The sequence below is a fragment of the Lates calcarifer genome, linkage group LG12, assembly GCF_001640805.2.
Source record: "Lates calcarifer isolate ASB-BC8 linkage group LG12, TLL_Latcal_v3, whole genome shotgun sequence".
Taxonomy (NCBI): domain Eukaryota; kingdom Metazoa; phylum Chordata; class Actinopteri; family Centropomidae; genus Lates; species Lates calcarifer.
In genome coordinates this window covers 26028541-26042183 of record NC_066844.1, presented here as the reverse complement: position 1 = coordinate 26042183, position 13643 = coordinate 26028541, and the positions used below count along the sequence as shown (strand labels likewise).

Below are 13643 nucleotides of genomic sequence, written 5' to 3'. Positions count from 1 at the left end.
GGCGTCATTTCTACATGTTTTAAAGCAGATCACCTACACACCGTTCAAAGAAGGAACTTACCCTGGCACCGGGCAGACCAGGCTCTCCAGGACGGCCGGGGTCACCGTTAGCACCCTTGGGGCCACTGGCACCTGAGGGTCCACGCTCACCGGGGGCTCCCTGTGTTAGGGGAATGAATAGAAAACATTAATTGGTCTCTCAGTCAGTCACTGAGGGGGCAACACTTCGATTCTCAAAGCCTGGAGGAAATGAGTTTCCCTTTTAATAGCGTGGAGGAGTTTCATTGACTCGCTGGAGATGAGAAGATTAAATTCTGACAGACTCATTTTGGAATAAATGAAATTGTGCGAGGGGGAGATAATGCTGAATGAGACTCTGGCTTTACTGATATGGGACATGTAGGTCACTAGTGCATGGTGGGTTTATGGGCTATGCTGCCATCTTGAGGCCACACACTGGAGTTACATGTATCACTGCTGCCTCGCAGTGAGCTTTATAAAACAGGAAACAGGAGCGCTGACAAATGTCACTCTTGCTCGTCACACAGAAAGAATGATTTATTATGTTCCCTCATTAACTCGTCAGTCTGGGTGCTGATCTGAGTTCAGTGTGTAACCTGAAGAGGAGCTTCACTCATTACGCGCCTCATCGACCACATAATTTCAAAACTGTAAGCTGCTTTGTGCAATTTAACTTGATTTGAGAATTATCACGAGTTAATGAGGTGAAAAATGAACTTGCAGAGATGTCATCGGGGACAACGGGGTCAATAACATACTCAGGAAAATCTTTTTCTGAGTGCTTTATCCATTTTCTTTCAGGTTTTTTTTTTTAATTTTTTTATTTTTTGCCCTTTCCATAGCGGGGTCAAATATGACTAATGACTAATGCTTTTTTTCCCAGGTTTAAGATAGGTCTCTGTGCTTTTAAATGCCAGTTATTGATGTAAATACTGTAGATCCATTACAGAATGAAAACCTGCATCCTTTTATTTCATAATGAAAGACAAAAGGATGCAGGTCTCAAAAGTCTTTGGGAAAAAAACGATGTAACAATAAACCAGTGACGGATTACATTAGGTAAATACATATTTTAGGTTTCATTCTTTATCTATTATTATTTATTTATAATTATAATATTTGTAGAGCTCATTCCTCTCAGAGAATACAGAGCTGGCAAACATAATCATTTTAAGAAATACTAGACATTTGAATCTGTCTGAGTATCTTGAATGAACACAGTTCTGAAATGTTTTCTCAAACTTTTGTTTCACCTGGTTTTTAATCTTTCTTGATGTTTACACTAACATAGACTGAATTACTTTGTAATGAAGCAGTGAAGCAGTTTGAGGCCAATTTGTTCTCAGTGCTGAAACTATCTGACTGTTAAATTAGAGTTAAACTGAAAGTTTTCAGGGGGCAGCACTTTACATGACAGAGAATTTTTTACTAATTAATTTTTGTCCAAAGCAATAAGAAGACCAGGGGAAAGTCTGATACATCATCTGATAACCAGAATCAAGGTAATCAAGGTGCCTTTCAGACAGAACAGTGTCTGCACTGAAATGAACAGTGTCCTACTTTTTAATAATCCAGAAGAGACAGTTAGAGGTGTTGTTTATTGACCAGTTTCCAAACCAGTCTTTGTCAAAACAGAGAACAGAGAGCTTATCTTTGTATGTTTGTATTTGAGGGTTATCAGATCAAATTGAGTGAAATTAAATTTTGGTTTATGTTGATGTGATTTTTAATCAGTGTGCATCCTATGGTACGTGACAACACTGCGATGAGCTGATTCAGAAATGTAATTTTTTCACTGCAACAAAAACAAACAGAAATCCAATGAGAACACTGGATTTAGTCATCATTAACAGCAATTTCCAAACTCAATTTGCAGCAGATGGAGAACGTTAATTGTTGGTTTGACAGATTTACACCTGTGATGCCTGCGTTTAATTCAGATCTCAGCCTTCTCACCCAGATCTGTATCTTCTAAATGCATCTCTGTTCATTTTCTCTGCTGTTCTGACAACAACAGTAAAACCTCTTCTCAGGAACAAGTGAAACTGTGATGATACTCACCTTGGGGCCGGCCAGACCATCTTGACCAGGGAAACCACGGTTACCAGGGGCTCCCTTCACAGAAAACATCAAACCGGGGTCAGGGTTATGATTACAACAATAATTACTCCATAGGTCAGTGAATCTTACAGTGGTGTGTGTGGAGTCAAACTTTGTCGATGTGATGTGTGTATATTAAGAAATCATTTGACAACTTCTGAGCTACAAATCTGCACCAGAGGAAACGTGTTTGAACTAATCTGAAGGCGCTCACTCTCTCTCCAGGAGGTCCGAGTGGTCCAGCAGCACCGGGCTCACCCCTGGGTCCTCTCTTGCCCTCCTCTCCTTGTGGGCCAGGTGCTCCCTGAGGACCAGCTGGTCCCTGGAAAACACATCCGTAACAGACCGTGTTAATACAGGAAAAAGACTTTTCAGACTGTGCCATTTGAAATGTCTGAGTTCAAATTCACTTCATCTCAGCAGTGGCATCTTATGCTTATTATTAAAAGAAAACAAAACTCACAATTTCTCCTTTGGGTCCAGCCTCTCCCTTGAATCCTGGAATACCTGGATCTCCCTAAAAAGTAACAGACAGACAAGAGAGTGAGAGTGAGAGAGATTGTTTTTTCACTTCCATTTCATTATATGGAACATGAACATGATAACATCTGCAAACTGAGAATAACATTGGCCCTAAATTGTTTCCTAGCAGCACAGCTCCAATGACAGTGCTGTAGTGTTATGATCAGTGAGTACATACAGATGTTCCTTTGGGCCCGAGAGGTCCAGTTGCTCCCTGAGGCCCAGGAGGCCCACGAGGTCCTGGGAAACCAGGAGCACCAGCGATACCAGGAGCACCCTGCAGAGAGAGAGAGAGAGAGACAGGAGGTTTATTGGTCACTTAACCATCATGTACCTGGATGTAGACTTAGAGGTCAATATGTTATAAATGATCCTAAATTCTATGTAAATTCTGGACTGTAGCAGCTTTAAACTTACAGCTGATCCTTTAGCTCCAGGGATACCATCAGTACCAGGGTTACCCTGTAGAGAAAAAGAGACAGAGCGAGTCAGTGAACTGCAGTAACTGGTCCTGATTCAGTTATTGTTCTGGGACTGATCCAATCAACAACAGAACATACAAAATATCAAATACATATACATTTACAGCATCACTTACAGAAGCACCAGAAGGTCCAGGTGATCCGGGAGTGCCAGACTCTCCACGAGGTCCCTGAGCACCCTCAGGTCCACGAGCACCAGTGGGACCAGCTTCTCCCTGGTCAGCAACACAGGAGAGAGAAAAGAAGATTACATTAAGTTAACATGCAGGTAATTATCTTTGGAAGTTTAAGGACATATAACAATTAGCAACCAGGTAAAAAGAAGTTAAAGAAAACAGCTGAAGAGAAGACTGGGGACTGTAAATGTCTGTTAGAACTTAATTTTCATGCAGTCATTTTTATTTCAAATATACTCTCTAATATTGTATGTATTAGAAAGGAAGCTTGTCTGTTAAGACACTCGCTGTACATACAACACCGCTCTAACAGCAGACAATGTTATTTCAAATGCCTCTGCATTTCTGCTCGTAGTTCAAAAGTATATAAGATAAAATAAACGTAAAAAGAGTGCAATAGATAAATCTAAATAGCATTATTTCCCATTTGTGACCACAATTAGCGTCTTTGCAGTTATTTTGTGTCTCCTCCTGGTCGTTTTGTGTCCTTTATTTAGATGTTTGTATCTCCTTGGTGGTGGGTTTGTATCTTTATTGTGCTTTTGTATTGTTTCACCTCCCTCTATTGTAATATTGCACCTGATTTTTGTTATTTTGTGTCTCACTCTGGGACATTTTCCAGGTGAGCATCAGTTGCCCCCCTGACCCGGCCTGCCCCTGGGCAGGTGCCCGGTAGACCCGTTTGGTAGTCCGTCCATGACGTCACTCCGACGCGCCCTTTAAACAGGCGGGTGATTTAAACTGATTTAAACTGTAAACAGTTTAAATTAAGTAACGGAAAGCTCTGCTAACAGCTGCTATCACCGCTACACTTGCTAACACTGTAGTTTTAAAGTACGCTAATCTACCGACCGTGCTGTCACGTCGTTCGTCGCCATTAACCGCGGAAACGCAGGTCATCACCTCTTCACTTCACCTGGGTAAATATTTTACTGCTGTTTACATTAAAAGTGAATGTCTTTTGCTCTGTTCAGTCGGTGTTTGGTTCCTTAGAAAAGCTCTTTAACGACTGCTGTGTGTTTACATAGCGATGAAACATGCTCTTTATTATTAGAAAGTCCTGCTGCTGGCTGTATTGGTTTTTGTTTCCTCCCTGTTGCCGTTGTTTTGATTATAACATGACTTGTGTTGAACACAGCCTGTTCATTCACATTATCTGCTTCTTGAACATTAGGAGGAAAGCTGGGTTTAGGTGTTATTATACTGATGAGGCCAGAGTCTAGACACCAAATATTAACAGATAATAAATGTTAGCTGGCTGATTAAAATCATTAGTGGGGGATAAAGCTACAAATTAGCAGCATTTAAATGAACAGAATAATCAGTTTGCATCTTTTCTCTGCCTCTCCAAGACGTGTGATTCCAAAGCCAACTGCATAATGTTTTGCAGACCCTCTGGTTCAGTATAAAAAGAATGACCTAGGCCTCTATTCGAAGGAACTCAAGTCAATATTTTGCACCCCCACCTCCTATGGACACAAGCCAGAGATTTTACCACACTGATGGTATGCAGCCTCATGGTGGTGAATGGAATTCCTTTGCTATAGCTGCAGCTTTGGTACACTTATGTCATACTCAGTAATATGACATAATATAGCTTGTGAGTGACTGCAAAAATGGTGATGCAGTAGGCTGAAGTTTTCTGCTTCCTAATACAACTTAAATACTCAGTTGAGGCTTGGTAAAAATTGTCCCACTTCGATCTTAGCATTTCAGCAGCAGGATTTATTCAGTTGAGGTACAAATACTGTAAATGTGTTGTTTTACTGTGCCTTGCTCATAAGGTCCAGGAAGGGAAAAGCTGAAATGAAGCTGCATTTTATAAACTCTAAGGGAGTTAACAGGCAGGTCTGATCCAACCAGACGGAGTGCAGGCTCCTGAAGGTACAGGACAATAATGTAATGTGAGATTTTTTGGGACACTTCCTGGGAAATTATAAAGTCACACAAAAACACACCGTCTCACAGAGGCAGACAGACAAACTATATTCTGTGTTTATGGATGTAACTTGATACAATGCATAACCACACGTACAGACACGCATTTTCATGTCTTGGGCCTAGATTGCCTTGATTACTTCGTGGGGAAACTCCTGGATTTTGTAAAGAGATACTCCGTTTATAATTCCTAAAGGAGTTCTCAAACTATCAAGGGGCTCAAAGAAGAAAGCAAACCACCAGCACTGGGCCCTCGAGCACAGAGCTGAGCCTGTCTGCCATGCAGGAGGAATAAATCAGATGCAAAGCAGAGAGAGAGAACAGAAGAGAAAGACTGTAAGAAGGAGTGAGAGAGGGAGAATAACACTTTAAAGCCCCCTCCTCCTTAATTTTCCACACAGATGGAGGCTTAAAGCACTTTTCAGTGCAGTGCTGCCTTCTCCAATTTCACCAAAGCATTTCAACTTGTCCCCACAAATCCTCCCTCAACTGCATACTGCCATTTTCTGAGATACAAACTTTTGATTTGATTCAAGAAAGTCTCATTCTAACTACATAGAATTCACAAAACCCTTTGTTTTTTGCACCTGTTAACACAGACTTTGTCTTGGTCAAGGAAACTGTCAGTTCAGCTGCGACGTGCAGTTATGATGGCTAGATTTTTCACAGAAAGAAAGGCACAGACGCAGAGACACTTATTGTATTCTCTCAAACACAGCAGTGGTGAAGGGAAAGAGAAAATGGTGGCACTGGTTAACTTACCTTTGCACCAGGAGAGCCAGGGAAGCCAGGAGCTCCAGAAGGACCAACAGGGCCCTACAGAGAGGAGAAGACAGGCTGTCAGCTCAGCTATTGATCACTGAGACTTCCAGGTGTTGAGATGTAGGGGCTGTTATCATACAACGGAGGGGTGTGTGCGCAGGTTGCATGCTACACTTACTGTATATCTCACTAAATCAGGAATCAAATGATTAAAATGAATTAAATGAGACCCAAAATGATACTCACAGGGGGACCAGCAGGGCCGGGCAAACCATCATTTCCACGAGCTCCCTGAATATAATAAGCAAAGCATCGTCAGCATGTGGCAGAGAAAATGGTTGGACTAAAGTTATCTTAATAATGGGACATAAATAGTTTTACACAAGCTATTAAAATCAACAAACTGGTATATTAAAATAATGGATAACACTTTACACAATGAAGTCAACTCCTCCAAATTACAGTGCAATTATTACCACAAATGCTGCTGTTTGGTACATTTAAGGTAAAACCTCTAAACTGTACTCTAAGGATATGCTCACCAACTCTGTAGTAGGTGCTAAGAAAGCCATGGGAAGCATCTAAAACCATCTGTGTGAATCAGATGTAAGTTTCACGTCCAATAAGACTTTTTAGATTAAAAAAAGATTGACACTCACAGCAGCTCCACTGGGTCCAGGACGGCCTCTCTCACCAGGCAAACCACGAGGGCCCTATGTAGGCGAGGAATAGAAATGATCAGATCACCATTATATACATCGTTTTCTGTTGTGATATTTGGTTGTTGTGATGTCTAGAAATACACACCATCGGTCCGGGAGCGCCATTCTCTCCAGGAGCACCAGCCTCACCCTAAAGAATGGAAAGATTCAGTTATTAGTATGGAATACTTAACCAAATTATCAGTCAGTGAAAAATCATCCTATACCAAGTTACGTGAGTTGTTGTCACCTTTTTTTTTTATCCTAAGCTGTACCCGTTTTAGACATGAACAAATACAGAAAAAAAAAAAACTGGAGTGGTTTGTTAACAAACCAGAAAACACACGGAAAAAAATCCTACCTTAGCACCAACAGCTCCAGTCTCTCCCTTTGCACCATCAAGACCTGGGTAACCCTAAAAGACAGCAGAGAGAGGCAGTGTATAGTTAAGAACACAAACAACCAGCAAATGATTTTCCTGGAAACCATCAACAAACACACTCACCCTGTGTCCCTTGATGCCAGGCAGGCCAGGTGTTCCTGGGAATCCACGAGCTCCCTGTGATGCAAGAGGAGAGACAACGCATGAGGTTAATATACAGTCGAGGGAAAGAAGATGAAGGTAAGAGTATGAAATAATATTGCTGTCCAGATTTCCTCCACTGGTTGCGAATAATTTTAAAACGGGTTCAAAAGCAAATTACTTTTTGAAATGTTCTTTTACAAGTTCAGACTAATATTAGCCACGAACTGCTCCGATTCATGGCTTGAGATGAAAAATGACTCCATCTAAACTCTGAATAACAATCATTAAAATAAGATTTTAACTCTCTAATCAATACCTAGACACTCTTAGTCCACACAGTAATCCATCATCTTTATCAGTCAGAGAGCTGCTTTATTGTAGATGATATTATTCTGGTGTTAACAGCAACAGTTTAAGCTCATTCTAGTATAAAAGCCATAACAAACTCATTATCAGGCTGATCACAAAACGGACAAACAAAACAAGACCTTAAAGTTCATCAAGTGAAGACTCCCTTAAACAAAATTTTTAAGAAATCTCACCTGAGGTCCAGAAGGTCCACGTTCGCCTGACTTGCCAGGTTTACCAGCTTCACCCTAAGACAGAAACAGAGAGGAAAAGTTGTGTAAAAACATATTTTAAAAATGTGTGAATTCATTACTTTTATGTATGTGCTAAAATATTTGTAAAATATTGTACTCTATAGTTAATGTAGTTGTTGTGAGAGTGAGCACTCCTGGTGGACTCAGTGTGATATGTCATGTCTTCTGCCATCATGTGGCTAAAAGTAGAAATTACATTTTGATGTCTTGTCAGGTAGATAAGCAGTAAATACGTCACTTTCAGGTAAACGGAGAAAGCAACATGAATAACTGAACATATTTCATGTTACTTCACGATCGGTTACACATAATCTCAGATGACAAAGAGAGATGATGATGGTCACTAAAGCAAATACAAAAGCCACCTGTCATATGGCAGGTTGTGTCTGAGTCATACAAGCAGTGTACAGTCTAATTTAATAAATATGGTGAAGCCTACATGTGTACATCTTATGTCTTATAGTGCTGTCGTAGCTGTTGTGTTACCTTAACCAAGAACTTACAATTTTGATTTGACTTTTTCGTTTAAGTCCTGTGTTTGGTATGGTAGCATAGCAATAATAATATTCAATGTGGATTAACAAGATACTGAAAATAATATTCAGAACTAAAAGATACAAAATGGTAGAGTAATGGAGCTGAGTTTGTAGGAATAGACAAATAAACTCCCAGAATAGTTCACACTGAGGACAGCAGTGTGAGAAGAAGTCTTGTGAGAGTTCCTGCTTTTTAAAGATGTATTTCCAGTTGAGTGAAGTTGTGACACACTTACATCATCTCCGGGTTTTCCAGGAGGTCCAGGGGGGCCACGAGGACCCATGGGGCCCTGTTAGTAGAAAAGAGAAAACAAGCAGAGGTGAGACACAGTTACCATTTATAACCAACAGAGGGCAACAGCACACAGATTGAACTGTAGGTTATAACTCACAGCATGTGGTGACAACTCCTGACAGAAAACGTGTCAGAGATGCCAAATAAGACATAAAAGATTCACCACTACACATGACTTTAATTATCATTTAACCTGTAGAAGTGTGTGTTAAACTCGCTGACATAAGCTGCCATTAATAATGTGTTTACTATTATATGAATCAAAAACAGTTATGGCAGCTGATCTGAAACACATGGAGCTTTGGTTTCTAATTAACACAAGTATCTCTGTGTGTACACAAGAAGGATTTACACTCCTAAACAATAATGACAATATTATGATTCTTAATGACAGTAGTTTTCAATGAGTAAAGCCTAGAATCAGCAGGATTTATAGAGAAGATTAGGCCAAAAAGATGGAACAAATACTTCAATATCCTTATCCAAGATCCTTGTTATGAAGTTCAGATGTTTCCAATTGTTCTCTCTTTCTGCCTGCCAGTTTCTTCCTTAGGTTTCTCACTAAATGTGTACTGATATGTCTGTTGGTGCTACTTTCCATCCTGATAACCTTCCTCTTTTTGTCTGTATTACTCCTGAGTAAGCAAGTGAAGCTATATACAAAACAAGACTGTGCAGTGCTCATACTGAATAAAACCCTGACCTGCAGAATATAAGCGATGTTATATTAAGAATAGCTAAATATTAATTTTCTACTCATTATGATTTCAAAGGCTGAAATTATCTCTGGATTTCAGAAACACTGAGTGAACGCCATGACCCCCTCTACAACTGTCAGGTTTTTTCTGATAGGAAGCTTGATTTTAATCACACATAATGATGTACTGGCACATATTTAAAAGAGAAGGCACCTCTGCTCATGTGAGCTCCACAGGAGCAGATTAACACAGCGGTGGGGAGACCCTGTACTGTCTACCTGCTGAGGGGACGGGAAGGACAGGAGGGTAGTCTGAGCTGGGAAAGCTACAGGAGGGAGAAAGAGAGGGCTGCGAGGAGGGGAAACTGTAAGAACAACATAAGAGTGTCTGAGAGGAGATATTTCAGGGGTGGGGAGTTATTATGAGGAGAAGGAAAGGTCCAACAAACATGAAGCTATCAGTGAGAAGAAGCTTCAGTACCCTGCTTTTCACCATTAGATGTCAGGCTTCACACAAATGTGGGTTTGTGACTGAGGAGGGTTGTAAATGTTGAAATGTAAGGAGCTGGCAGGTCAAATGGAGGATATAGAAGTTAGTATTTGGCAATGAAAGGTTAGAAAGTGTTAATGGAAATGAAGTATAGCTACAGTGGTGCAGCTGTGGCTGATCTTTCCACATGAAGTAGTAAAACTGAAGAGGATAAGGTTAAACAGACTGTTATTCAGTTCAGTTGTGCCTCACTGATGTTTTGGCTCCTTTTTAAAAATCTTCTCATGACAATCCTTTTACTGTATAAACAGTATCTGATTTTTCTTTTTACTTTGTTACCTGTTCAAGTAATTTCAAAGCTAATGGCGTGTTTGTGGACAATGGCGTCCTTTTTAAAAAGTCAGACATGAGTAGGCAGAGATGGATGAAAAAAAAAAAAGAAAAGAAGGAGAGAGGCTTACAGGAGCCTGGAGGGGACAGAGAGACATCTGAGGAGGTCATGAAAAAGACTGTAGAGCAAGAATTTATAATAAACCATGTGGTGTGGACTGGAGAAGGAATAGGACCCTGTGGGACACTTACAGATTGTCCGGGCTCTCCAGCCTCTCCTGGGTTGCCTTGGAAACCTTGTGGGCCCTGAGATGTGGAGAGAAGAGACAGACTGTTTGATGAGAGTGTATCTTTTTTTAATGTATACAGTGGTGAAGCTGAGGCTAACTGGAAGAAAAAGACTGTGGACTTTTTGATCTCACTAGAGCTGCAATGATCAGTCACAGACTTTTCTTCTATATAATAATGATAATAATAATAACAAAGGGAATTTTAAAACAGAAATTCTCATATATGAATTGTTGACGGTAAACCAAATTTAACATATTCTGATATTTTATCAACCAAACAATCAATCAGTTAATCGACAAAGTCAAATTAGTTGATTATGAAAATAATCATTGGTTGCATCTCTAAATCTCTCTTTAAAGAAGCACTGATTTTACAGATTTATTATGTAAGAAGTCTCTATATCTTTGTGATTTGTAGCAATCATTTCATTATTGAGTAATCTACTATTTTTTGATTTTTAATTGATTATTTAGTTTAGAAATTTCAAAATACAGTGAAGAATGCTCAAATGCAAAAAAACACCTCATCATTTCAGCTCTCGTCTTTTGTAGCAGATGTCACTTATCATTTAATTTTACATCTTAGTTTGCAGTTTAAAATGAAGACTTATAGATCACATCTATATATTCAGCAAAATGCTGTACTTGTGGCAGTATAAAGTGAAACTATACAAGCAATCATTACAAACTATTACATTATATTTCTGCATCTGTTTGTCTACATTACAAACTGCATCTGTGTAAAATGACACTTCATCCCTACAAATGTCAAGTAATGTGTTTTAATCCCGTCTAAAAGCAGACGTAGGTGCACATGAAGAAAATACTTCTCTCCAAATGTGGGCGCAGGGTGATTAAACCATCAAGCTGAGGCAAGTCAGCTGGCATTACCTACAACTTAATAGCTTTACTCTGGAAGTAAGATTACAAGTAGAGTGTGGTTGTGGGCAGGAACAGAAAAAAGAGGAGGGGGAGGGAGTCGGGGGGAGGAGGGTTAAGCCCGGTAGACTCTGTGAAAGGTAAATTGTCAGGTGTTCTGGAGTATGTCTGAGTTGTGGCATAGGAAAAAGCCCCGGAGCCTGCAGCTGGGACTCTGAAGTATTTTCAGTGTGCCACCCTCCCACAGAAAACAGCAGACACTCAGTTAAACAGGACTGTGTGTGTAAACATTTATCTCTGACAGACTGTGGCATGCTCTCTTCTGGAGTCATTATTGATATTAACTTATAAATGAATATAAATTTCACTGCAGACAATGTGGCATATGTATGCAGCATTGCGCATGCTACAGTTATAAGCTTTAGTCCTCAGTGTCCTGTGAACAAGCACAGGATCTTGTCTACAGGTGTGCCTGGCTTGTGTGTTGTTTGGGGAGTACAGGAGGTACTTACAGGTGCTCCAGTGGGGCCAGGTGGTCCTCTGGGTCCCATAGGGCCCTGAGGGGAAGAAAACAGACAAGAGACACAACATCAGGCTAACGACATATAATCACAGCCTACAATCACTGCTCAAACTACACAAACACATGAAACAGACTACTGCACAATTATTTTGTACATTTTGCAGTTCTGTTTTAAGGAAGTTAAGTTCAGAGGAAATGCTACCCTGTTGTCCACTTGAACTCTGTCAGGACCTATAAAAAAGCATTTCACCTGCTTTGCCCCACAGCAACACAAAACTCAACAGCTCCACTTGTCAAAATCATAAATCATTTGCAAATTCCTCAGTGGCATTCAAACTTTCTCCTGCTCTCTGTCCCTCTCTTTTCACTTCTTTTCTTCTTGTGTCAGCTCTTTCTCCAAAGGGCTGTGTGATTGTAGCTCAGAGGTCATCAGTGGCAGTGCTGCACTCTTAAAGGAAGTGCTTGAACTCTACATGGCTTCTTACTCTTTGACATGGAATGAAAAACAAAGTAATACTGAGCCGTGTCAGGGTTTAGAGAAATTCTTCAGATTTCAGGCATCAAAACAGGACGAGGTGAGATTTCTTAAACTAAAATTTTCTCTGACTGAGCCTTAATCTCCTCTGCGAGTGCTCCTGGCTGGAGTCACATGCCAAAGTAATTTCTTCTTCAACTTCATGCATCAGTGCTCAACAAGAGAAAATCACATTCTGTGGAGGTGATGAGCCAAATCTTCACTGCATTTTTCTCTCTCTCTCATACACACAAACACAAAACACACATACACAAAGAAAATCAGCTGTGGAGGGAACAATGGGAGCTGGTATCAATAAACTATTTACTAAGTAAGTTAATAGAAAAATGCCTTGATTCAGATTACTTGTGACAGCTTTCCTCTTATATAAAAACATATTCCTTTCAGTGGGCTCGCTTTTATAAACCCTCATTTCAGGTCATGTTTGAAAAAAATCAGCGACGGCAGCCAAAGAAAGCGTCACAGCGCGGCACAGTGGTCCTCAGAGAGGAATGAAAGTCACCTTTCAGTGGGTGTGGGAAGCCTTCACCACAGCGGGTGGAGACTTATCAATAGGGCTCTGTATCCACAGGACTTCTGAATGTGTGTTTGAAGGACATGCATATGTACGCTTGTGTGTGTGCATACATTTCAGTAAGAGTGAGGGCTTGGTATGTAGGTGTATGGATATGATATTGGGTCCAGTGTGTGTGTGTGTGTGTGTGTATGAGTGGGTTATAAGCTCGACTTGTGATTTAACATCCAGCCTGTTCTTTCACTGCCTCCCCCAGCAGGCTGGCAAACGCCAAAGTAAACGTGGGCTGGCTTCAGAAGGAGCCCAGTACTGTGGTGTGCTCTCAGACATGTGGAAGGACAGTCAGTGGGGGTGAAGCCACACACACTGCTGCTAACTGTGGAGATCTGATTGACTCCAGCCGCCCCCCCTCCCTTCCCCTCCCGGTGTCTCAAACCTCTGCTGGGCTGAGACACTGCCAAGCTGCTCTGCGGCTCTCTCTCTCTAAACCAAAATAGCTCCCAGTGTGTGCTCCTCACTCCATCTCGGGCGAGCCGCCATGCCAGCTAACTGACGGCGGCAGTGGTTTTTCACAGGCTTCGAGTATAATGAAGATCAATGGCTGTTTCCTCAATTTCTGAAAATTAGCCCTCTGTACTCCATGTGAGGTGCTTATTTTCCTTCAGGCCGCAGTCTCTGTGCTCCAACACTTGGGAAGGTTCTTACTTTTTATCTCTTAGGTTTC

At 40.8% G+C, this 13643-nt stretch overlaps 1 protein-coding gene and 1 long non-coding RNA gene across 2 annotated transcripts in view; one reads left to right on the top strand and one right to left on the bottom strand.

Moving 5' to 3' along the window:
* col2a1b (collagen, type II, alpha 1b) overlaps positions 1-13643 on the bottom strand; it is a 44587-nt gene that overhangs the window by 20644 nt on the left and 10300 nt on the right. The window contains 17 exon segments of the mRNA XM_018678960.2: positions 62-160; positions 2083-2136; positions 2336-2443; positions 2585-2638; positions 2822-2920; positions 3061-3105; positions 3242-3340; positions 6002-6055; positions 6248-6292; positions 6661-6714; positions 6809-6853; positions 7064-7117; positions 7208-7261; positions 7771-7824; positions 8603-8656; positions 10431-10484; positions 11860-11904. Of these exon segments, the coding sequence (XP_018534476.1) occupies positions 62-160; positions 2083-2136; positions 2336-2443; positions 2585-2638; positions 2822-2920; positions 3061-3105; positions 3242-3340; positions 6002-6055; positions 6248-6292; positions 6661-6714; positions 6809-6853; positions 7064-7117; positions 7208-7261; positions 7771-7824; positions 8603-8656; positions 10431-10484; positions 11860-11904 (1071 nt within the window).
* The window catches only part of LOC108884856 (uncharacterized), a 41993-nt gene continuing 32417 nt past the window's right edge, over positions 4068-13643 (top strand). The window contains exons 1-3 of the long non-coding RNA XR_001961135.2: positions 4068-4221; positions 7228-7324; positions 8623-8686. This is a non-coding gene — a long non-coding RNA (uncharacterized LOC108884856). The remainder of the gene's footprint in view (positions 4222-7227; positions 7325-8622; positions 8687-13643) is intronic.